At 41.0% G+C, this 26282-nt stretch overlaps 1 protein-coding gene across 3 annotated transcripts in view; it reads left to right on the forward strand.

The window, feature by feature from the left end:
• Positions 1 to 4945: 4945 nt before the first annotated feature.
• RBL1 (RB transcriptional corepressor like 1) overlaps positions 4946 to 26282 on the forward strand; it is a gene marked incomplete at its 3' end in the record, with an annotated part of 75483 nt that continues 54146 nt past the window's right edge. For all 3 annotated transcript variants that reach the window (XM_082645813.1, XM_082645814.1, XM_082645815.1), the window contains exons 1-9: positions 4946 to 5182; positions 8436 to 8569; positions 17265 to 17465; positions 17714 to 17778; positions 17878 to 18006; positions 18342 to 18502; positions 22780 to 22829; positions 23451 to 23637; positions 24466 to 24632. In XM_082645813.1, coding sequence (XP_082501939.1) covers positions 5027 to 5182; positions 8436 to 8569; positions 17265 to 17465; positions 17714 to 17778; positions 17878 to 18006; positions 18342 to 18502; positions 22780 to 22829; positions 23451 to 23637; positions 24466 to 24632 — 1250 coding nt within the window. In that variant the 5' untranslated portion in view covers positions 4946 to 5026. The remainder of the gene's footprint in view (positions 5183 to 8435; positions 8570 to 17264; positions 17466 to 17713; positions 17779 to 17877; positions 18007 to 18341; positions 18503 to 22779; positions 22830 to 23450; positions 23638 to 24465; positions 24633 to 26282) is intronic.

Consider the following 26282-nt stretch of genomic DNA (forward strand, 5'->3'; position numbering starts at 1 on the left):
CACACACACATATGGAATCTAAAAAAAAAAAATGGTTCTGATGAACCTAGGGGCAGGACAGGAATAATGACACAGACATACAGAATGGACTTGAGGACACAGGGAAGGGGAAGGGCAAGCTGGGTCGAAGTGAGAGAGTGGCATGGACATATATACACTACCAAGTGTAAGATAGATAGCTAGTGGGAAGCAGCTGCATAGCACAGGGAGATCAGCTCGGTGCTTTGTGTCCACCTAGAGGGGTGGGGTAGGGAGGGTGGAAGGGAGGCCCCAGAGGGAGGGGATTTGGGGATATATGTATACATATAGCTGATTCATTTTGTTATACAGCAGAAACTAACAAAACATTATAAAGCAATTATGTTACAATGAAGATGTAAAAAAACAAAACAAAACAAAACAATGATATAGTTAAGTTACAGTCCAAAGAGGAAAAAAAAGAGTACCGCTTAAATCTGCTTTATTTCATAAGGGAAATAAGGGAACTCAAGAGTATTTTCCTTTTATCGTGGCCTCATTTCCAAGGCCTGCACTTCCTAATAATTCAATTCAGGATAGTCTGCGAATTACAACATGGCAAAAGGAAAAGTCATAGACGTGAGGGGTTAATTGGATGTAAAGGGTTACAGATCAGATGAATCAAAACATAGGAGGGGAAAATGGAAGGCTTTACATAGATAGGATATGACTTATTGAAAATCCAAAGTTAGAGCCCAGATTCACTCCTGAGGAGAAAACAACAACAGAGAGTGTTTCTCAGTTTTTGTTTGTTTGGTGGATGACCTTTGAGAGGTGTTTCTTTTGTTCTTGGATCATTTTCAAGCCAGCAATGCCCCTCAGTTCAAGTCTGGATGATCTGAAAGTCACAGCAAAGGAAGAATCAATATCTTGCACATAGCAGGCATTCAGTAAACATTTTTGGAATGAAGAAATGAAGGGTTTTCAGGACTTAGTATGCATGAAGTGGGACAAAGTATGCATGAAGTGGGACAAGAATCAGGAGAATCAAATCCAGCTGCAAAGAAGAAATGGGCTATAGTACGGGTACTGCAACTCACTGAAAACCCAACTACTTACTAAAGGGATGAAAAATGGGGCAATGAGTCTCAGGTTCTATTTGATTTATAATTCCTGAGAGCTGTTTCCTTTTATCTTGGTTTCTTTTCAAGGCCAGAATGACCCTCTGAAGTTCAGATCTGGATAAAAAAGAGATTGATTAGTTATGGCAAAGGCAAAAAACTTGAGGCTTCTCAGCTCTTGTGATCTTGTCCAGGACTAGCTACGAAACCCAGGATCTCATGGGGTAGACTTACTTTTACTGCATTTTTCCTCAAAAAATTCCAACCATGATGTCTGCATTTGACAGAGCCAGTGATATTTCTCAAGTTGTTCCAAACCTTTCCCACTCTCAACTCCCGACTGCATGTTGCTATTTTGCTCTCACCAGAGCACCTAGGAGTTCTGCTTAATCTAGATGTGAGGTGATCCCCTTCCAGACAAGAGCTATGAAACGGAAGGGCAGGCTCTGGATCCCCGGCTTGGCCACTTTCTCCGGAGCCTGACTATACTGATGACCTTTTTTTATTTTCAATCTCTGCCTGCTGCCTGTCTCTGATTACTCGCATGCTTGCATTTCCCAGTCCTAGAAAATACCCTTCCATTTGGCTCTCCTCCACCAGACTACTTAAAGGGAAGTTTTTACTTCCTACTTCAACTTTCTGACCTTCCTCCCATTAGCCCCTCAGTCACAGTAATCTGGCTTCCACTCCCACTGTGCTAAAGGCAGCTGTTTCTGGCAAAGGTCACTGAAAACATATGAAAGGTAATACATGAGGTCTTCTTTGAATTCCTCATCCTATTTGAATTCTCTGTAGTGTTGGTAGTACTCTATGGACTGCTTCTTTCCTGGCCTCTGAAACATTGCTCCTTGTTTTTATACCTCTCTGGACAGTTTTTTTTTTTTTTTTTTCATTCACTCCTAAAATTTTGCCCATCCCTGAAATGGTTTTTTTTTGTTTTTGCGGTACGTGGGCCTCTCACTGCTGTGGCCTCTCCCATTGCGGAGCACAGGCTCTGGACACGCAGGCTCAGCGGCCGTGGCTCACGGGCCCAGCCGCTCCGCGGCATGTGGGATCTTCCCGGACCGGGGCACGAACCCGTGTCCCCTGCATCAGCAGGCAGACTCTCAACCACTGCGCCACCAGGGAAGCCCCATCCCGGGAATGTTGGTGTTCCTAAAGGTTCTACCCCTGAGTCTCTTCTCATGCCAACACGTTCCCTGAGTGATATGAACCTGCTCCCTTAACTTCAGGTACTGCCTGAAAATTCCCACATCTTCATGTCTAGGCTGTCTCCACTCCTGGAGCTCTCTCTTAAAGAAGCACAGTAGGTTAATTAGAAAACAAATGAGCCAGTACAGGAAGACCTTCATCCATTTCACCTCCACTAATCCTGACATTTCTTTGTTGACAGGAAAGGAAGTTAGGAGGAGGAATGATAAGCCCTGTTACAGAACCCTTGGCACTGGAAAGACCTCCCCTTAACGGCCCATAACCTCTAAGTAAAATCTCATGGGAGGTAAGTCTCTGTACGGACACTCTGTGCCAACATCCCTTTCAGAAAATAATAATGAGATGGCCCTGAAGTCAGCTAGAAGAAAGCAGTTGGAAGTACCACATGGGCAGTTCAGTTTGCGTCTGAGTTTTTAGGGGGAGTTTGAGTTTTTACTCATTTGAGACCCAGCTTGCCACTGGCTCCCAAGTCCCACCCCTCCCCACATGTGGAGAATGTAGAAGACTGGGAAATTGCCCAGGAGAGAGGGGCTACGTTCCAGGATCCAACAGCCTCCTTTTAAACTGCCTGCAAGCATCGCATACACAACAGTTCCAGAACTGATCTTATCCCTCTGGTTGCACTCCCATTCTAGTTCACAGTATCACCTTTCACCCTCTTGGGCCAGATGGAAACCTGTTATTGGAGACGCCTCCTCTTCAGTAGTGCCCCCTTCAGTTCTAGGACAAAGTTGTCTCTGCAGACTGGCTCCTTTCTACGCTGGGCCAACCTCCCACCATCCTCATACCTCTACTCTCTACCCCACGCAATCCACGTGTGACACTGCAGCCAGAGGAACCTGTCCAAAACACATACTGATCATTCACCTCCTTTCATTAAAATCCCCACTGATAATGTGCACGCTTTTACCTTTATGAGGTCCTTTGCAACCTAACTTGACCTGTCTTCCATTTTCATCTCTGGTGACTCCTTCCCTCATCCAAGCAACAAAGGTTTTCTTTGTAATTTTTCAAATGCACCATGCTAAGTACTGAGTATCAACTACGAGTTGGTCACTCATCTATAAACTCTGGAATACACTGAACATGAAAGGAAGGCCCCTGCTCTCATGCAACTCACATTTTAGTAGGAAGAGCCAGTGAATAAACAAATAGGATAATTTCAGATAGTGATAAGATGCTATGAAGACAATGAAATGGGGTGGATGGGGGGAGATGTGGGTCAGCTATTTTATTTTATTTTATTATTTTTTTTTTTGCGGTACGCGGGCCTCTCACTGTTGTGGCCTCTCCCGTGGCGGAGCACAGGCTCCGGACGCGCAGGCTCAGTGGCCATGGCTCACCGGCCCAGCCGCTCCGCGGCATGTGGGATCTTCCCGGACCGGGGCACGAACCCGTGTCCCCTGCATCGGCAGGCGGACTCTCAACCACTGCGCCACCAGGGAAGACCCAGGGTCAGCTATTTTAAATACAGTGCTCAGAGGTGGCCTGACAAGATGACTTTTAGCTGAACTTGAAGGATGAGGAGGAGCCAGACAAGCAAAGATCTGGCATAGAGTATGTGGGGCTGTTTGAGCAGCACGGGAAAAAGGCTCTGAGGCAAGAACTAGTTTGGCAGCTTGGCATTTCCAAGGTTCCAGAACAAAGCAGTGAGGTTGGATCTTATTATCTACCTGAGGAGGGGGACAATGCCCTGGTGGGGCCAGATCACATGGGGCCTTATAGGCCAGGTCAAGAAGTCTGGATATTATTCTAAGGGCAAAAGGAATCTACTGAAGGATCTTGTGTGAAGTACTGACGTGCTCTGATTTACCTTTTCAAATGATCACTCTGGCTCTTCTCGGAGAAGGTGTTTTTGGTGAAGCGGAAGGGTAAGCCTCGAGACCAGCACCATGCCTTCAGGCTTATGCTCAGGCCATTCCTAAGTCTGGAATAACAGTCTTTACTGGGTTCCAGGGTCCCAGTTCCCAGGAAGCTGAGAAAGTGGCCCCTTACTGCATTTCTTTCAGCCCAGGTCAAGCCTCGTTTAGCGATCAAGAAGAGATGGACAGGTGTCCCCCAATAAACTTTGCCTCACCAACCCTTCAGTCATTCAAAAGACCACTCACTAGGCGCTGGAGACGCTGAGGAGAGGCCGACGAGGCCCTCCCCCGCCCTCGCTGTCGAGAGACCACTTTTTTCAGGTCCCTCCTCCGTCTCCAAACTCAAGGGGCAATTCTCGATCAGACTATGTTTGGCGTCCCGGGGCAGTGACAAACCAAGCCCGTGGGTTGGCCGGGCAGAAGAGGCTTCTCCCTAAGATGAACGGGGCCGCCTCGCAACTGGCAGCCCAGCGGGGCCCAAACCAAAGAGCCACCAAGAAAGGAAGGCGCAGCCGGCTCCAAGGTAGGATAAGGACTACAACTCCCAGCAGATCCTGCGCGCGGACCTCCGATCCCTCCGCTCCCAATTTGCCCTGCCGGCTGTGTCCACCGCTGTCCGCCAAGGGCCAAGTCCAGGTTTTCTAGGCCCCGAAGTCCGTCTTCTTATCACATTTCCGGAGAGTGAGGGCTGGGAGCCCTGGAGGAGAAACGGACCTTTTTGAGGAGAAACGCGGATGCAGACCACCGAAGAGATGTCGTGCTGCGGCTCCCGATTTTCGCGCGCTTTTGGCGCGGGTGGTTGTGGGTAGCGCGCCCAGGAGGGAGAAAGAAGCTGGGGGGCCTGTGACCGCGCCGCCCGCCGGGCCTGAGGGTATGGACGAGGACGATCCCCACTCTGAGGGGGCGGCGGTGGTCGCCGCGGCCGGGGAGGCGCTGCAGGCCCTGTGCCAGGAGCTGAACCTGGATGAGGGGAGCGCGGCCGAAGCCCTGGACGACTTCACCGCCATCCGGGGCAACTACAGCCTAGAGGTAAGCGGCAGCAGGTGGGGCGGCGAGACCGAGCTCGGCAGGCCCCACCCCCGCCCCGCCCCTACCCCACCCTATGGGGCGGTGGGAGTTTCCCCACCGGGAAGGGTCTCTGCCCAGCCCCGCGCCGAGGAGTGCGAAGCTGGAAGGGCGAGTATAGATCAATGTCTCCATTTATTTTGAGGCGGGAAACCGAAGTCCGGAAAAGGAGTGGCTTGTCCAAGGTCACACGCCACTCAGGGGTCCCCTAGTCTTCAGACCAGTGCCACAAACGTCATGGTACTGCCCTTAAATCTGCTTAAACAAACAGTTAACTCTAATGGCAGAAGCTTACGTGAATTGTGTGCCCAGACGCCACTACCCAGCTCTTTAAATATGTCATCTTACTTGGTTCTCGCCGCCACACCTCTTCGAACATGTTGTGATCCCCGTTACACAGATGGGGAAGCTGAGCCCCGAAGAGGTTAAGCGCAAGGTCGCACCGTTAGAGGTGGAGCCGGAGTAAGGAGTCTGAGCCATAATCTCTCCACCCTTCCGCCTCGAGGTGTGGGTTGCTCTTTTGGCAGTATTGCCACCGTACAGCAGTTTGATCAGAGCCAGTGTGCACACAATGCTTATCTCTCGGCCACAGCTTCCTCCTCTCTCAGATGGGGATAATTAGATTATCCTGATGCTAAGCACAGTGTCTGTCCCTAAACAAAATAAATGTAGGCTATCATTAGATTTTCCCCAACCGTTCTTGCATTAAGTCCTCACAACAGCCCTGTGAACATGGCACGGCAGCGAGTATTAAACCTGCTTTCCAGGCAATATTATCAAGGCTCAGAGGATTGTCTTGCCCAGGGTCGTTCTGCTAATTGTCCTAGGAACCCAGACAAGCATAAGCCCAGTATAGAGGTAGAATTGTGAGGGAATGTATTTGCAATTACTCCAGTAGCCTTATGGTCAAAGGTTTTTGTGATCCAAGAGGGCTGGACTCACCCAGACTGCTCTGCTGACTCATCACCTGGTGAAATAATTAATCGGTGGGCTTTAAGGCATAGAGTTGGAAATTTGGAGTTGAATGTGTGTGTGTGTGTATGAGGGAGAAGAAGAGAGACTCTTGTATGTCTCCAGGGTAGGACTGGATAGACTGGATGAAGGACAGTGATGTGCATCTCTGGGTGACACGACTGGAAAGCTGAGGAAAGAATAAGAAGCTAAGGGAGATTATAAATTATGGGCTCTAGATTGGAAACGAACTTTTTAAAAGTCTGAGAAAGCATTTCTGACATCGAGTCCTCATTTGGTCTGTCACTGAGAAGCACTGCTGAGTGCAGACGGAGGTCAGGGTATTAAACTGGGCACATCTTTCACATTCTTGAATATGCCAAGCTTGTTCCTACTTGTGTGCTTTCTCCATGCCAGTCCCTCTGCCTGGAAACTTTTCCCTCACTCCCGACTGCAGCGCAGGTTGAAGAGCTGAATCTCCAGTTAGGCCGAGTTGATCAGGATATCTTAAATTTTTGACCGAATTCACAGCTGTGTGAATTAAGATTTTGTGAGTGTTTATTCTATCTAGAGTGCTTTATTTTCCTTTTCTTTTATGCTTTGTTTTTGGTGGAGGGCATTTTCATATATCTGCTGCTCCCTAAGAACCCCTCTGCCCAGCCCCTATCCCCTCTAGTCTACCTGACTAGCTCCTGCTTACCCACCCCACTTCCCCCCGTACATTCTGGTGATTTTTCACCACTTACCACTTTTGTCTCCGTCTGTGAGCCCTTCCCTGACCCCCAGTCAAAATCAGTAACTACACTATATTCTCCCATAACACTTTCTCTTCAATTCTTTTTAAAACATATATCTCACCAATTATAGATAATAGTATAATATCTGTTCCTCTTAGCTCTACACTTGGAGTACCCTGATGTTAGAAACTGTTTTTGTATTTCTAAGGCCTAGCGTAAAGGAACTAAATTAAATACTATTAGGTGCTTTTTTTTTTAGGAAAAAAATCAAAGCAGTAATTTTGGTTCTTAAATTTTCTCTGTCTTAATAGTGTTTTCACCTAGTAGCCTGTATCCAAAAGCTGTAGAGTACTTGGATGCTATACCCAAACAATTCGTTAATCAAGGCTTCTAAAAGTATTCAACCTTAAGCTTACCTGCCTCCTTTAATGCCTTGAGCAAATGAGACTTTTCACTATAGTACTTTAGGGTAGGAACACTAGGTCTTAGCTTTATTGGTGGCTGCCCATCTCTACCCACCCCTTTTGGATTATTGCAAGAAACCTTTATCAATCATTTTATTCTTTTAGAGTCTGATCTTAAAGAGGATCTGCACAACAGTATTGTGTTGTGCTATGAGATTTGAGTCTAGTTATTAATTTTTTGTAAAGCTCATCAGTGAAGTCATAAAGTGAATCTAGCTTGGATATCTCAAGCCTAAAGCAGAGAATTAAGTGTTGAATTCCCAAATGTCACCTTTTTTGTAGCATTGTAAATTGAAGTGTCTGCTAAGATAGAGAGCCATACTTACTATTTTAAAGATTAGGGTAAATAATTCCCCAAATTTTTACCTCACAAAACTGACAGTCTCCTTTGTGTTGTGATGGGTATTCTTTTTTTTTTTTTTTTTTTTTTTTGCGGTATGCGGGCCTCTCACTGCTGTGGCCTCTCCCGTTGTGGAGCACAGGCTCCGGACGCGCAGGCTCAGCGGCCATGGCTCACGGGCCCAGCCGCTCCATGGCATGTGGGATCTTCCCAGACCGGGGCACGAACCCGCGTCCCCTGCATCGGCAGGCAGACTCTCAACCACTGCGCCACCAGGGAAGCCCTTCATTTTTATATGTGTAATTCTCTTGCCATCTTCTACTCTGTTCTTTCCTTTCTCTGCCAAACTGGTTAAAAAAGAAACCTAAAACTAAAATGGTAGGAACTTCAGCATCATCAAGGCCATGACTGGTGTAATAATATTGAGAAAGCTAATGCTGAGAAATTGAAAACTCTTCAATAATGTTAGATTTGGGGTATAGGTGAGAGATCTATCTTTAGATTAATACGGATTTAGCATGTTACACAGGACTAAGAGTAAGGAGTTTTATACCCATTACTGCAACCAACTAAGTTTTGTGACCTTGGGCAAATATCTTCATTTCTCTGGCCTGTTAATACAGGATGAAAATTAGACCAGATAATTCTAAGATCTCTTTTGATTCTAAAATTCAAGCGTTTTAATGTAGTATATCCATTTTGCTGTTTTATCTTTTGCCCGCCAGGGAGAAGTTATACACTGGTTGGCATGTTCATTATATGTTGCTTGCCGCAAAAGCATTATTCCCACAGTTGGAAAGGGTATCATGGAAGGAAATTGTGTTTCACTTACCAGAATACTACGTTCAGCTAAATTAAGGTAAAGCACTTTGATTTTTCAAACATTATTTTATAAGTCCTAAATTTAACTTTAGGATTTAATTTCTCTTTATTTTAAATCATTTAGCTTCATCCCATTCGAAGTTTGTTATCCATATAGGTATCTTTTCCCAATTCTCACATTCTTTCTCTGCCTTTCTTCCTTAAATTCTAACTTCAAGCAGAAGCCTCTAAATCTTTTTAGATTTAGAGGTTCTAAATCTTTTTCCTCTGTAACTTTTTCATTAATATTTTAAATTTGAGAATAATTTCAAGCTTTCAGAAAAGTTGCAGAAATAAGAAAACGGCAAAGAACATCCATGTACCCTTGACCTAGACTCACCTTTTATTGATATTTTACTCCATTTGCTTTATCATTTGATCTTTTTCTCTTAAATAGTATTTTTTTCCTCAGCTATTTCAGTTTAAGTGGTGTCCATTGTAGCCCTTTACCCCTAAATACTTCAGTGTGTATTTCCTTAAATAACTACAGTACAGTTATCAACTTCAACAAAGTTAACATTGATACAGTAATTTTATATAATCTAGCATCTCTATTCTAGTTTTATTGGTTAATCCAGTAACATTCTTGATAGCATTTTCTTCCTTCAAGATCCAATCCTAAAAAAAAAATAATCCAATCTAGGATCAGGTATTGCATTCACTTACCATGTCTTTTTAGTCTCCTTTAAACAAGAACATTTCCACAGCCTTTGTCTTTTATGACATTGACATTTTTGAAAAGTATAGTTCACAATCACCCTGCCCCCCTTTTTAATAGATTGTTCCTCGTTTTGGATTTGTTTCATGTTTCCTTATGATTAGGTGCAGGTTTTACATTCCTAGATGGAAAACTACATAAGTGATTTTGTGTCCTCAGTATATCACATCTAGAGGCACATGATATCCTTCTGCCTCTCATTGGTGATGTTAATTTTGATCATCTGCTAACGATGTTCTCTTGTTTCTCTACTGTATGGTTAATATTTTTTCCCTTGCAAATACTAAGCAATTGGTGGGTCTTAGCTATAGCTTTTACTTCCTCTGGTATCAACTGTATGGAACTATTTGCCTGAATACCAAACAACAGAAATGGAGTGATTCAGATTTGGATAGTTGCTAATGTTCATAATGACTATTTGAGGTCATTGTCTATTTGCTTTCCTGGGTTTCCAGGACAGAGGAGAAAGTGTAAAGCCCCAGCGAGGGTTAAGTTTCAGTTCATGCTAAATTAAAAAAAAAAAAAAAAAATCTTCAGAACAAGTTTGGTTTCTATAAATGGAAAAAGAATTAAGTCAAGACAATTTTTAAAACTTTAGTAAAGGGCCTCCCTGGTGGCGCAGTGGTTGAGAGTCCGCCTGCCGATGCAGGGGATACGGGTTCGTGCCCCGGTCTGGGAGGATCCCATATGCCGCGGAGCGGCTGGGCCCGTGAGCCATGGCCGCTGGGCCTGCGCATCCGGAGCCTGTGCTCCGCAACGGGGGAGGCCACAACAGTGAGAGGCCCGCATACCGCAAAAAGAAAAAAAAAAAAAAAAAAAAAAAAAACTTTAGTAAATATAATTTTTGTCATTCATGATAAAAACAAAATGAAAATATAACTAAGATAAAAGGAGTTAAGGTAATTTTTTTAAATTGAGCAAAACCTTGTCCATTGTCATATGATCTTTTTCTATTGATGTTTCTCATCACTGACCATATTAAATTTTTAAATCTTTGTAATAATAAGTTGTTACGGAAACTGAACAGTACAAGCTCATGATAAAAATTTCAAATAATGAAAAGAGTTCTGGAGGTAGATAGTGGTAATGGTTAATGCCACTGACCTGTACACTTAAAAATGGTTAAAATGGTAAATTTTACATTGTGTATACTTTTACCACAATAAAAGAAAAAAGGTTTAAAAATTTTCAAATAATACAGAAGGGTTGAAAATAGAAAGATGTCTCTTTCTTTTTCCATCCCCCAGAATTTACCACTATTAGCAATTTACTGTTATTAAATTGTTAAGCAGGAAAAAATCTGTTTTTCAGTTTTTTGCGTTTTATTTGTAAGCATAAATGAGATCATTGCTGTATGTATTTTTCTGTTGCTTTTCTTACTTTATATTCTGGAAATCCTTCTATATCACTATGTATAGCTCTACCTCATTAATTTTTTTTTAGTGACTGTGGGATATTTTAAGTTATAAGGATGTTTTATATATTTAGCCAGCCCCCTTATTGATGAACATTTAGATTATATCCAGTCCCTTGTGATTACAGACAAGTGAACATTATTGTAAGTGTGTATTTCAGATAAATTCCTAAAAGTGTAGTGATGAGTCAAAAGATACTTTTTAAAATGTGCATTGGTTTTAAAAAAATTTTTTAAGTGTCCCATTCCTAATTGCTAAAAGAGCTGTTGACCAACATCAGTATGTTCATTCAGACAAATAAAAAAGAATTTCAAGTGAGGATTATTATTTACATTGATTTATAATAATTCGGGCTATTTTCAAAATTTCAACTTTAAATGTAATTTTTTTCAAAATTTCAACTTTAAATGTAGTTTTAAATGACTATGTAGATCTTTATAGGTATGGGAAAATATCCATCAAATATTGTTAATAAATTATACTGCAAAATACTGTTTAAGTATAGACTTATACATACACCTGTAAAACTAGCAAATTTTTATTGAATATTTACCTGTGTGACAGACAGTATGTGCTAATAGTTTGCATATCTTTATTCATTTAATCCTCACAGTAATTGTATTAAATAAATCTCATTTTAAAGATGAGGAAACCAAGTCACCAAGAGATTAAATTACTTCCCAGAGGTTATATACCTAAGAAAGTGGCGAGCCTCCCAAGTCATGCTGTATTACATATATATCTATATACAAATATACATTAGTATGTCTCCTTTTGAACTGTATCTATATTTAGCTTCAGTCTACAAAACAAAAAAAATTTAACCAAAGCAACTTCCAACTTAAAAAGAAAGTTTCATGTAAAAATTTGTTCTGCTATTAAGGGTATTAAAAAATTGTATCTATTTTATAATTTGAATTTTAAATTCATTTTAATAAAGCAGTTAGTTGTCTACATCTTATTGTTTTAAGTATTGAGAACTAATTTTTCCATATTTTTTACAAGTTTTTCAGTAACTTAAATCAAGACAACTTTCATTCATTCATTATTTTCGTAGTATAATAGAACCTGAATGAAAAATGATTTTTCATAATTTTAATTGGAACATTGATGATACTAATTTTTACAGAGTAATTTTCTTTTTTATCTTTTGAGTGCCATTAAAATTAGGTAGTGTGCCACTATTGGAATGTATGTTCCATATTACCATCCCTACCCCATACTTTGTTTTTGGTGGCAGGGTTGGGGGGAAGTGTATGTGTATGTGATAAGATATGCATTACATAAAATTTACCGTTTTAACCAATTTTAATTGTACAGTTCAGTGTCATTAAATACATTCATGTTGTTTTTCAGTCCTCACCACCATCCATCTCCAGAGCTTTTTCATCTTCTCAAACTTAAACTCCATACCAGTTAAACAATAACTTCCCTCTTCCTCCTCTTAGCCCTCGACAACCACCATTCTACTTTCTGTCTCTCTGAATTTGACTGTTCCAGGTACCTCACATAAGTGGAATCATACAGTATTTGTCTTTTTGTGACTGGCTTATTTCACTTAGCCTAATGTCTTCAAATAACAGCATAATATCTCCAAGGAAGGACACAACAAATGAATACTTAGCATAATGTCTTCAAAGAAATGGCTAATTCAGAAGCTGGGGCAGACCTATTTTTCTGACGAACCTGGAACAACTTATGCCAGAAAGTAAGGAAGTGCTCAAAAAAATGTTGGGGACATGTCCAGGGGGCATAGGAGCTAGTTTGAAAAGGCTCCCATTTGTAACCATACCTGGGATAACTTGAGCATCAGAATGAATAGGGACAGTAATGGATTATAACTCACTGAATAAAATCTATACTGATGATAAATAGGGGAGAAGGGAAATCTCTTCCTTATATTAGAATGCCAACTAAATATTTGCATAATTGTAGAGTATCTCCCTACAAGTCACTTATCAATTACAAAGGGAAAAATAGTAACTTTGAAGTGGAAAACCTGGCAGATACCACCTAAATCAAGTGCAGAGTCATTATCAATGATGGGACAAATGGTTATGACCCACTGAGAAGGATATAACATCACTTATGTAGTACTCTGTCAAAAATACATAGCCTAAATCTAATCATGAGGGAAGCATGTAGGGACATACTACAAAATAACTGACCTGTCCTCTTCCAAAATGTTGGTGTCACAAGAGACAGTCTAAAGAACTGATGTAGACTGAAGGAAACTAAAAGGAAATAACACATAAATGCAGTTCATGCTACTAGATTACATCCTAGATTGGGAAATTTAAGATTGCTATCAAGAACATTCTTGAGACAACTGGTGAATTTTAAATATGAACTAATAGTATTTTATCAATATAAAATTTTCTGATTTTGATAATTGCACTTAATCATGTAAGACCTCTTTTTCAGGAAATAGAAACTATATTTTTGAGTAAATACATTTTCTCTTTATGAAAATAGAAGAGTATTTATGAGTAAAGGGGCATGATATCTACACCTTACTCTCAAATGCTTCAGAAAAAAATTATATGTATGTTATATTAGGGTTCACCAGAGGAACAAAACCAATAGAATGTGCTAATATGTGTGTGTGTGTACACACACACACACACACACATATATATATAGAGAGAGAGAGAGCGTGCACGCAAAATAGCATGTACACATACCTGCACAGGTTGGGAAGAGGAGAGGGAGAGGGATTTTAAGGAATTGGCTGACATGGTTGTGGAGACTTGGAGAGTCTAAAATATGGGGTAGCCCAGCAGGCTGGCAACCCAGGAAAGAGTTGCAGTTTGAATCCAAAGGCGGTCTGCTGGCAGAATTTCTTCTTACTTGGGAGGAGGTCAGTCTTTTTCTGTTAAGACCTTCAAACTGATTAGATGAGGCCCACCTACATTATGGAGAGTAATCTGCTTTACTCAGAATCCACCAATCCAAATGTTTATTTCATTCCAAAAAATACCTTAATGGAAACATTGGAATAATGTTTGACTGAATATCTGGGCACCCATCCACATCTCCTTATGCCATACTTAATCTGCAAATAAAAGCCATAACAAGATCATACATTAGCCTAACATGAGATAAGTATACTTTGTACAACCCAAAATGCCCTAACCCTTTCCCCAAAAGAGGATGCAAAATCCTTGGGGTATGTTTACTCTTCTTCTTGATATCCTATAACTTAAATACTTGGAAGTAAAGTTAACAATACTGTGGTGTAAAGTCAGTACATGCTATGTTACGTAACAAGTGGGTAGGAGAGGAAGGAATACAAAGACTTAATACACACACACAAACATATTTGTAGCAAAATAAGAAATACTCATTACAATTAGAGTCCTCATTTCGTAGCTGGTCACGTGGTTGTAGTTGGTATTAATAACCTTCTTCCACTGCCCAGTCCATATTTCCTTTGCCTTCAGCAAGCACCTCAGCTGGTCGTGAATTTTTACCTGGTGAGGTGACCCAAAACCTTCATTCCTGAAGAGTCTGGGCCATTAGTAGTCCTGCGTGTTGGGTTGTTGTAGTTTTCCATTGACTTTAATCACAGGGCATGGTAATAGTAAGAGCTACGCTAAGGGATTCCTGTATTCTATTCTTCTTTACCTCCATTCTGGAGTAGCAGTCCAATTTCTCCTTGGTCATCAGGATCAGTGACTCTAGCCAGCATAGTGACTCCCTTCTTTGCCTGTTGCTTTAGAGGCATGAGGAGCCCAAAGTGGTTGGATGGCAGTCTTAACTTCTAGTTCAATGGATTATTGTTGTATCTCTTGGTGGAAGCATTACTCTCTTTGGAACTAAGACCTCTAGGCCAACAGAGTATAATGTGACAGGGACAGGAAGCAAAAATTTTGCTGGTGGGTCAATAGGGGTAATAGTGAGTGGTGCCACTCTCCCCCCACCTCTTGATTCCTGGACCTGTGAATCCTGGCTATGGAAGAAACAGCACTAGATTGTTTGCTGATTCAGAGCATATACAGCCTCCTAAAGAACCTTGCTCTGCTGCTGGCTGATTGGGCACTCAGCAGTGACTGTAGGCAGATTGGCTTTGGTCCATATTGGCAGTGGAAATCCATGAGCCCATACATAACTTTTGTAAAAAATTTTAATCTCATCCAAAAAACATCTTCACAGAAACATCCAGAATAATGTTTGACCAACCATCTGGGCACTGTGGCTCAGTCCAATTGACACCTAAAATTAACCATCACATGTGGATACACAGATGATGATTCAACTTAAGATTTGTGACTTGATGGTGTGTTACTGTCTCACAATGCTGGGCAGCAGCAGTGAGCCATAGCTCTTAGTCAGCCATGCAGTCAGGAGGGTAAACAACCAATACACTTGCAACCATTCTGTACCCATACAACCATTCTGTTTTTTACTTTCAATAGAGTATTCATTAAACTACATGAGATAGACAACACTTTTTTTTTTAATCAAATAGGCTTTGTGTTAGATGATTTTACCCAATTATAGGCTAATGGACGTGTTCTGAGCACGTTTAAGGTGGGCTAGGCTAAGCTATGATGTTCGGTAGGTTAGGTATATTAAATGCATTTTCAGCTTATAATATTTTCAGCTTACAGTGGGTTTGTCGGGATGTAACCCCATGATAAATCAAGGAACACTTGTATACACATATATACACAGAGTGAGAAAGATGGATGACAAAGCAAATACACAAAATGTTAATTATTGGTGAATAAAGGAGTTTTTGTATACTATTCTCGCAACTTTTTTGTAAGTTTGATGCTATTTCAAAATAAAAAGATTAAGGGATAAAAGGGAATGTTTAAATACATTTATGGTACATTCATGTAGTGGAATAAAATGCAGTTCTTAAAATTATGGAAGGAGTATTACATGAACTGTCATAAAAAGATCTCCAGGGCTTCCCTGGTGGCGCAGTGGTTGAGAGTCCGCCTGCCGATGCAGGGGACACGGGTTCGTGCCCCGGTCTGGGAAGATCCCACATGCCATGGAGCGGCTGGGCCTGTGAGCCATGGCCGCTGAGCCTGCGCGTCCGGAGCCTGTGCTCCACTATGGGGGAGGCCACAACAGTGAGAGGCCCGCGTACCGCAAAAAAAAAAAAAAAAAAAAACAAACATATATATATATATATATATATCTACAAAATAAATTACAGGAAAAAAAATGAAGTGCAGAATATTGTAGGTAGTATGGTATATGAGTGGGAAAAAATTTAAGTAGGTATATGTTTATAAATGCCTTAAAAAGCTCTGCAAGGATAAATAAGTAACTGGTAACAATGTAATTAGTCACTAAGGCAAAGTTGATTGCTTTAGCAGATAAAAACTGGGAGGGCGGTGGTAGCAGACATCATATGTCCTTTAGTACCTTTTAAATTTTGTAATTATGCATATTGCCCGTTAAAAAAAGAAAACCAAAAAGGAGAATTCTCACACACAGGGTATCATGATATACATTTTTTTTTTTCTTTGGCTGTGTTGGGTCTTCATTGCTGTGCACAGGCTTTCTCTAGTTGCAGCGAGCAGGAGCTACTCTTCGTTGTGGTGGGCAGGCTTCTCGTTGCAGTGGCTTCTCTTGTTGCAGAGCACGGGCTCTAGGCATGCGGGCTTCAGTAGTTGTGGCTCGCAGGCTCCACAGCGCAGGCTCAGTAGGTGTGCACAGGCTTAGTTGCTCTGCGGCATGTGGGATCTTCCTGGACCAGGGATCGAACCCGTGTCCCCTGAATTGGCAGACAGATTCTTATCCACTGTGCCACCAGGGAAGCCCTGAAAAAGATCTTTTTAAAAAACTCAGATTTTTAGATTTCAATCAGCATGTCTGGAGTTTGAACACCTATGGACAACTAGCTGATGATTTCTTCCACCACCTTTTTTAAGAAAAAAATTACAAGTATTGTTCTGTATATAGTGCTAGACACTTAAATGAGCTTTAACACTACAAAATTTCAGTCTAAGACCATACTAACATGAGGACATTAAAAAAATGCACTCATAATTAAATAAGCCAAAAAGGTAGAGCCATTTTCCATTAAGTGATTTTCTGGGTATGTACTACCTTCTTAGTTTATATTTGGTGGTAGAACCACACGTTGGAATACAAACATTTGAATTTTATTCCTGCCCTGTAACAGTCTGGTGCTTTGTGATCAAATTCCAGAATCCAGTATTGGGAGATTCTGTCTTTCCTCAAACTAGTTTTGTGAACTCATCAGTCTGTTGCCTAACATTTACTTTGTAATTTATATGCAGAGTATTGTCTAGGTGCTGCAGGGAATAAAAGAAGTAGATAGGTACTCCCTGCGTAGTAGAAGGTATTTTATGTATTGACTACTAATTCAAAATCTACATTCCCACAGTGATTCTGGGAACCAAAGTAATTTCATAGCACTTGGAGTGAGGTTTTTGTTTTCTCTCTCTCTCTCTCTCTCTTTTTTAAAATAAAATCAGGCATTTTAATAAAGATTCTTAGGCATAAGTAGAGTGTCTTCTTTTCCTTCCATTATATGGACTCATTTTAAAGTTGCTTTTTTTCTGTTTTTTTAGTTTAATACAGTTTTTTAGTAAAATGAAGAAGTGGATGGACATGTCAAACTTGCCACAAGAATTTCGTGAACGTATAGAAAGGCTAGAAAGAAATTTTGAGGTGTCTACTGTAATTTTCAAAAAATTTGAGCCAATTTTTTTAGATATATTTCAAAATCCATATGAAGAGCCACCAAAGTTACCACGAAGCAGGAAGCAGAGGTGAGACACTTAATCCTCATATAACTGACATAGAAATTATGATACAAACTTATTAAGGGAATTTGCATTTTTAAAAGTCTACTTTTTAATTCCATTTAATAAAACATAGTTGTCTGTCCTTTGTGAATGAGATTTTATATGTAATTTGACTTTACTATTTGTTATATTTGCTGTTTCAATTTAAGTGACAAATGTGGAATGATATTTAAAGTTAGTCAGATAAAAAGTACATTTTTCCCCCTTTTTAGGAGGATTCCTTGCAGTGTTAAGGAGCTCTTTAATTTCTGTTGGACACTCTTTGTTTATACTAAGGGTAAGGTGACACTTTCCAGTGTTTTACATTTCTACTATGGGAACTTGGTGCTATTTGACTTGAAAGGTTTCTGGGTTTTATGTCTCTTTTTTTCTAAAGGTAATTTTCGTATGATCGGAGATGATTTAGTAAACTCTTATCATTTACTTCTGTGCTGCTTGGATCTGATTTTTGCCAATGCCATTATGTGCCCAAATAGACGAGACTTGCTAAATCCGTCATTTAAAGGTAAGACCTTATGTTTTTCTTTTTTTTTTTTTTTTTTTGCGGTACGCGGGCCTCTCACCGCTGTGGCCTCTCCCGCCATGGAGCACAGGCTCCAGACGCGCAGGCCCAGCGGCCACGGCTCACGGGCCCAGCCGCTCCGCGGCACGTGGGATCCTCCCGGACCGGGACACAAACCTGCATCTCCTGCATTGGCAGGCAGACTCAACCACTGCGCCACCAGGGAAGCCCGACCTTATGTATTTTTGAAAACTGATTATCAATTTTTAGAAAAAGAGTTTCAAAAATTGACCATATTCTCTTTTCCCTCCATTGCTCTTTATACCCTGTCAAACTAGGTTTACCATCTGATTTCCATACTGCTGACTTTAGGGCTTCTGAAGAGCCTCCCTGCATCATTCCCGTACTGTGTGAACTACATGACGGACTTCTGGTAGAAGCCAAAGGAATAAAGGAGCACTACTTTAAGCCATATATTTCAAAGCTCTTTGACAGGAAGGTACTATACTTACGATTAAATGACTCAGATTTTGGGGGGTCAGCAGCAGCAGCAGCCTCAAGGGGAAAAGCAATATTTTAAGCAAGTTCTTAACATTATAGGACTCAGGGTCAAGATTCCCAGGTTTCAGTCTCTGATGTGATGCGGAGTTGTCCTGTGATTTTCTGTGATGTGCAAAACTGAGGTGTTGAAGAATGTGACCATCTGTATGTACTGTCAAGTAAATGCACTGTCAGAGGCAACTATAGGAGGTTCTGTTAGAGAATTATAAAGAACAGAACATAAGAGTACGCCTGATAAAGAATTATGAAAAGCAGGAGGTCAGAGTAAGCTAGTTTACTGCCACAATTTGAATAACTGCTGACTGTTTATTAAAAGTAGGATGATGTATCAATATAACAACTGTAGCTTTAATTCAATATGAGTAGAGCAGAAAATCCCTTACAGTTGTGGGCTACCTACATGCATTCTGGATTTTTTTTCTCAGTAATTTGCCTTGCTATTTCTGTATGTTTGAGTTGGCTTTTTCCTTTGGGTCTCAATTTATTTCCCCAACGCTGAGCCATTTAATCCAGCTACGACTTGAGTTTTCTCTTTGGTTGGAAAAAAAAAAATACGAATATGGATAAGGTCATTATTATAGTTCCCTTCTTTGCAAATACTGTTATGAGATTTTCCTCTGAGCATAGAGTCTTCCCTAACTGGTTTCTTCTCTTACACATACTTTTTTTTTTTTTTTTTTGCGGTACGCGGGCCTCTCACTGTTGTGGCCTCTCCCGTTGCAGAGCACAGGCTCTGGACGCACAGGCTCAGCAGCCATGGCTCATGGGCCCAGCCACTCCGTGGCATGTGGGATCTTCCCGGACCGGGGCACGAACCTGTGTTCCCTGCATCAGCAGGCGGACTCTCAACCACTGGGCCACCAGGGAAGCCCTGTAAAGCTTTTGATTTCTCCATCAAATCTGAATGAGATCCTTGCTGGGTAGAGTAATCTTGGTTGTAGGTACTTCCCTTTCATCACTTTAAGTATGTCATGCCACTCCCTTCTGGCTTGTAGAGTTTCTGGTGAGAAATCAACCACTAAACTTATGGGAGTTCCCTTGTATGTTATTTGTCGTTTTTCCCTTGTTGCTTTCAATAATTTTTCTTTGTCTTTAATTTTTGCCAATTTGATTACTATGTGTCTTGGCATGTTTCTCCTTGGGTTTGTCCTGTAAGGGACTCTGCGCTTCCTGGACTTGGGTGGCTATTTCCCTTCCCATGTTAGGGAAGTTTTCGACTATAATCTCTTCAAATATTTTCTCGGGTCCTTTCTCTCTCTCTTCTCCTTCTAGGACCCTTATAATGCGAATGTTGTTGCGTTTAATGTTGTCCCAGAGGTCTCGTAGGCTGTCTTCATTTCTTTTCATTCTTTTTCCTTTATTCTGTTCCGCAGCAGTGAATTCCACCTTTCTGTCTTCCAGGTCACTTACCCGTTCTTCTGCCTCAGTTATTCTGCTATTGATTCCTTCTAGTGTAGTTTTCATTTCAGTTATTGTATTGTTCATCTCTGTTTGCTTGTTCTTTAATTCTTCTAGGTCTTTGTTAAACATTTGCATCTTCTCGATCTTTGCCTCCATTCTTTTTCTGAGGTCCTGGATCATCTTCACTATCATTATTCTGAATTCTTTTTCTGGAAGATTGCCTATCTCCATTTCATTTAGTTGTTTTTCTGGAGTTTTATCTTGTTCCTTCATCTGTTATATAGCCCTCTGCCTTTTCATCTTGTCTATCTTTCTGTGAATGTGGTTTTTGTTCCACAGGCCGCAGGATGGTAGTTCTTCTTGCTTCTGCTGTCTGCCCTCTGATAGATGAGGCTATATACAAGGCTTGTGCAAGTTTCCTGATGGGAGGGACTGGTGGTGGGTAGAACTGGCTGTTGCTCTGGTGGGCAGAGCTCAGTAAAACTTTAATCTGCTTGTCTGCTGATGGGTGAGGCTGGGTTCCCTCCCTGTTGGTTGTTTGGCCTGAGGCGACCCAACACTGGAGCCTCCCTGGCCTCTTTGGTGCAGCTAATGGCGGACTCTGGGAGGGCTCATGCCAAGGAGTACTTCCAGAACTTCTGCCAGTGTCCTTGTCCTCACGGTGAGACACAGCCACCCCCCGCCTCTCCAGGAGACCCTCTAACACTAGCAGGTAGGTCTGGTTCAGTCTCCTATGGGGTCACTGCTCCTTCCCCTGGGTCCCGATGCGCACACTACTTTGTGTGTGCCCTCCAAGAGTGGAGTCTCTGTTTCCCCCAGTCCTGTCAAAGTCCTGCAGTCAAATCCCGCTAGCCTTCAAAGTCTGATTCTCTAGGAATTCCTCTTCCCGTTGCCGGACCCCCAGGTTGGGAAGCCTGACATTGCACTCAAAACCTTCACTTCAGTGGGTGGACTTCTGTGGTATAAGTGTTCTTCAGTTTGTGAGTCACCCACCCAGCAGTTATGGGATTTGATTTTATTGTGATTGTGCCCCTCGTACCATCTCACTGTGGCTTCTCCTTTGTCTTTGAATGTGGGGTATCTTTTTTGGTGAGTTCCAGTGTCTTCCTGTTGATGATTGTTCAGCAGTTAGTTGTGATTCCGCTGCTCTCGCAGGAGGAAGTGGGAGCACATCCTTCTACTCTGCCATCTTGAACCAATCTCCAGCATTGGGTCTCAGTTGCAGCATGAGGGATCCTCCACTGTGGCACGCGGCTTCTCTCCAGTTGTGGTGCACGGGCTCCAGAGTGCATGGGCTCTGTAGTTGTGGCCCGTGTGCTTGGTAGTTGTGGCACACAGGCTTAGTTGCCCCACGGCATGTGGGATCTTAGTTCCCCGACCAGGGATCGAATCCCCTGCATTAGAAGGGGGATTCTTAACCACTGGACTACCAGGGAAGTCCCTCTTGGACATCATTTTGTATTTAGTCTTATCTTTCAGCAAACAAACAAGTATTTATTTATGTGTATATATACACAGTATATATTTTTGTGTGTATGTGTACGTCTATGTAAAATATCTCTTTGTAAAACTTTAATCTCCAGCAAAATAAACTTTTAAAGGAACTCAAGGATTATGTTTATTGTGCTTTGCAGAAGCAAGGCACTAGTGGCCTCTAGCTATGATGACCATTCATCTTGGTTTGCCTGAATTATCTGGGTTTTGGCTGTTGTCTTGGCATAATTATTATAGTGTCTTCTTTCACTCCAGAAGTATCCTGGTTTGGACAGTGGTTCTCCTGCCCATGGGCCAGATGCTTTATTTGGCCTGTTTAGGGTGTTTTAATTTTTTATTTCATTTTTCTTTTGTTCAATTTTTAACTTACACATAAAGATCTTTTATATGAAATTTTTTTTTAAATCAGAAGCTATGGCAATACTGGTTTGCAATTTCTACATGGTAACTGTTGTCAAGCTAAATGATGGCCACCTCTTTTAGGATGGGAAGTGTGCTTTCTGCCGTCTTCATTTATGTATGTTGATCCCTGACCCCTGAAATCATTTGAGTTTGCAACCCTGTTATGTAGTAATCTAAGTATAGTGTGGATACACAGAAAATATTGATAACAGTGTAGTTTTCCTCTGTCACCAATAACAATACCTATATTCCTTTCAAATCTTTTGCTTGCCTGACATATATTATCATTCAGTAACTGTTAGTTTCCATTTTCCATAGACCAATGTTTAAAATTGGACAGCTTTCATGAGAATTACTTGAGGAATTTGTTAAAACTGCTGCCTTGGGCTTCCCTGGTGGCGCAGTGGTTGAGAGTCCGCCTGCCAATGCAGGGGACACGGGTTCGTGCCCCGGTCCAGGAGGATCCCACATGCCGCGAAGCAGCTGGGCCCGTGAGCCATGGCCGCTGAGCCTGCGCGTCCAGAGCCTGTGCTCCACAACGGGAGAGGCCACAACAGTGAGAGGCGCGCGTACCTCAAAACAAAAAACAAAACTGCTGCCTTAGTTGAGACCTTGAGGTCTGTCAGTCTGCATTTTTAACAAGTTCCCCTACATGATTGTTATGTCACTAAAATTTGGAAACCACTGCTATAGACTACAAAGTATTTTCAAAACTTGACTTTAAATGTTTTTTAATATTTTATTTGCATACTAAATAGGATTCAAAGGTCTGAAAGAAATATTTAGTAATTGTATTTTGTGTGTGTGTGTGTTATTTATAATAACTACCAATGTGAAAATTTAGATAAATGTAGTATTTTTGTGTGTATGTTAATATGCTTACTTACATGAAGTCACAAAATGGCTTTTTTCCCCCAGATTTTAAAGGGAGAATGCCTTCTGGACCTTTCTAGTTTTACTGATAATAGGTAAGTGTTTAGCACTGATGGTATCTGGCATATCATAAGCTGTCAATATGATTTGTTGCAGTTTGTTAAGTGAAATGTTGTATGAAGGTAACTGCTCCAAATTCAAGTTCCTTCTGCTTTGGTGGCATTGATTGGGTGTTATCACTAAGCCTTGCTGTCTTTAAGTACATTTATCTTAAGATCCCATTGGCTCTTAAAACAGCTGCTCTCCTGAGAAACTCATAAACAGACCCAATGACTTCTGTATTTGAGTTTACATTCTTTGTAAACTAATATTGGCAAATTAATCAGATATTGGCAAATTCAGAATGTGCTTGTATTTCAAGGCCACACACAATTATTTCCTCAATGATCAGGTCTTAATTAGGTTCACCTAGTTTCCAGATTAAGTGTATGTTCTTTTCACTCACCTTTCAAAGTAATTTATTGCCATGTATGTGAATGTGAAGAATGTCAGTGATCGGATAGAAACCTCTGATATTGTTTGAAGGGCAAAGTTAATAAAAACTAGAAAATCATGAGCTTTTCTAGTCTGTGGAGTCAAAATCTATCTTCAAGTCAAGATAAATCCATTGTGTAACTTAGTTTTATTCTAGCAGCTTAAAATAATTCTCTTTTCAGCAAAGCAGTGAACAAGGAGTATGAAGAATATGTTTTAACTGTTGGTGACTTTGATGAGAGGATCTTTTTGGGAGCAGATGCAGAAGAGGAAATTGGAACTCCTCGAAAGTTCACTGGTGATGCCCCATTAGGGAAACTGACAGCACAGACTAATGTGGAGTGTAACCTTCAACAACACTTTGAAAAAGTAATTAACCTAGCCTGGCCTCAGTCTTGAATGATCTTTTTCTCTGTGTGTGTGATTCTACTAACGGCAGAAGCATCTTTCAAGTTAAATCTTGAGTTTCTTCTACTAATCCATATTTTCCATGAAAGCCTTAAAGGTAGCTTTCAAGACTATGGCATTTAGTATTTTTACCTCATTTCTTGCAATTTTTCATATTTGGATATTTTCCCAGAATGCCTGGGTTTTCAGTAGAGTATGTGTCTTTGGATATGAAGAAGGATTTATGCTTTCTTCCTGTTTTTTCTTTGCATCAGCTTAGCCACTCTTCTCTTGCTTTAAACTTTAGTTTGCTGTCCTACCCATGACGAACTATGTGCTCTTCCCAAACTTCAGCCATGTAACTCTGGATTTGATTGTTAATAGCCAAGGCCTAATTCTGTATTTATGTGTTAGGTGGGTTGGAGGATGAGTTCTGATGGAAAATTCACTGGTCCAGAAGATAGAAACCTACGTTTTAGTCCCAGCTCTGCCATTACCTTTGTCAGCTTAAACAAGTTTTATAACTTCTCTGTGCCTGTTTCCTCATACGTAAAATGAAAATGTGCCTGTTATATTTCAAATGAATGTTATGAAGATAAAATGAGATTATGGATAGAAAGCACTTTGGGAAAGTGTTATTCAAAGGTAGGATGTTATTAGCATAATATTGCTAAAAATTTGGTGGGTAACCAGAAGAGGGGGAAAAAGTAACCTACTAAACATGAAGAGAAGATGGCATATGTACTGAATTAAACACATAATGGGGAAGAAGGTAGCTTTTTAATCTCACATAATTTTCTTTTCTGACAGAAAACATCATTTGCACCTTCTACACCACTGACAGGACGACGATATTTAAGAGAAAAAGAAGCAGTCATTACTCCTGTTGCTTCAGCCACCCAAAGTGTGAGCCGGTTACAGAGTATTGTGGCTGGACTGAAAAATGCACCAAGTGAACAACTTATAAACATTTTTGAGTGAGTACAATACTAGTATTTTTCCAAATGTCTCTTTTAAATTAGATTCGGTATTCCATTCTGTTTTCAGTATTTCCGAATTCTGGAGATAGTGGATATACATCTGGCAAGTTTTACTGTACCATTTCCATCACAAAGTATGTTGACCTAAAATCAGATAGAAGTACCTATTAAAAATTATATATAAATTTTATTTCATATTATTATAGACTTTCAAGGTTAAATGCATCTTAAAGTTTATTTAGCTCCAACATTCCATTCTGGTAACACCCCTAATTTATGCATTACTGTTTTTCTTTTTACATTGTTTTTAAATGGGTTCAATATAAATGTCCATCAAATGGGAGACTGGTTACATATTGATGGTACAGCTGTAAAATGGAATTTTATGCAATTGTCTAAGAAAAAGAAGCATATTTCGTAGTAAAGATGATAAAGTGAGGCCAGATTAGAGAACCTTATTTCCTAATACCTAATGAAATAACAGAATAGTAAAAATCAGCAGACTGTCTATCAGCAGAAACCAAATGAGGAGAGGGATATGATTTCATGCTATAATTTTCCAAAGTGGTGGTCAGGAAAGGAAATGGATGCTCTGGTATGTCCATCCCCAAGAAGCGTTACTGGGGGAAAAGGATGTGTTGATGGGATCTTTTTATTTATTTATTTATTTATTATTTTTGGCTGCGTTGGGTCTTTGTTGCTGCGCGTGGGCTTTCTCTAATTGTGGCGAGCGGGGGCTACTCTTCATTGCGGTGCATGGACTTCTCATTGCAGTGGCTTCTTTTGTTGCAGAGTGTGGGCTCTAGGTGCGCGGGCTTCAGTAGTTGTGGCACGTGGGCTCAGTAGTTGTGATGCACGGGCTTAGTTGCTCCGCGGCATGTGGGATGTTCCCGGACCAGGGCTCGAACCCACGTCCCTTGCATTGGCAGGCAGATTCTTAACCACTGCGCCACCAGGGAAGTCCTGTTGATAGGATCTTGAAAATACTCATTAATACCCCAGATGTGGAGAGAAACAAATGGAGTGAGTACGCAGATGAGTAAAAAGTCATAGAAACCTCCCCAAGTGAAAGCCCCTGTATACCACCAAGATAGCAGAAGTATGAAAAATTCTCAGGGCCTGCCATTTCCCAAGGTTCCTAGCTTATTTGGGGAGAGATCTTCATAGAACTAGAAGATATCCCTGACCTAGGTATAGTGAACACTGGAATGGGGACATTTAACTAAATCTCAGAAGAGAAAGCAAAGCCCTGGTCCTTTAACAAAAGCTGAACATAGCACATCTGTGTCCTCCCCCTAGTCCCCAATCCTCAGTCTATAGAAAAGTGGACAGAAGAATCCCCAGCCTCAACCACAGCTCAGAAGGTAAGCAGATTGCAGGTAAAGTAGGAAGACTCATAAAGATCTACCCTCATAGCATTTGAATAAATAGATCTGAACTGAACTATCCATTTAGCATGAACAAGTTAAAAAGAAATGGCAAAGCATCTTGCAGACATTTTAAAGCACAAGAGAAGGAAGGAAGGAAGAAAACATAGAATGCAAAAGACAAAGAACCTAGAAACAAATAAATGGAAAGACATTCCATGTTTATGGATTGGAAGATTTAATATTGTTAAAATGTCCATATTACCCAAAGCAATCTACA

This window comes from Mesoplodon mirus (assembly GCF_964341445.2).
Source record: "Mesoplodon mirus genome assembly, chromosome: 15".
Classification (NCBI taxonomy): Eukaryota; Metazoa; Chordata; class Mammalia; order Artiodactyla; family Ziphiidae; genus Mesoplodon; species Mesoplodon mirus.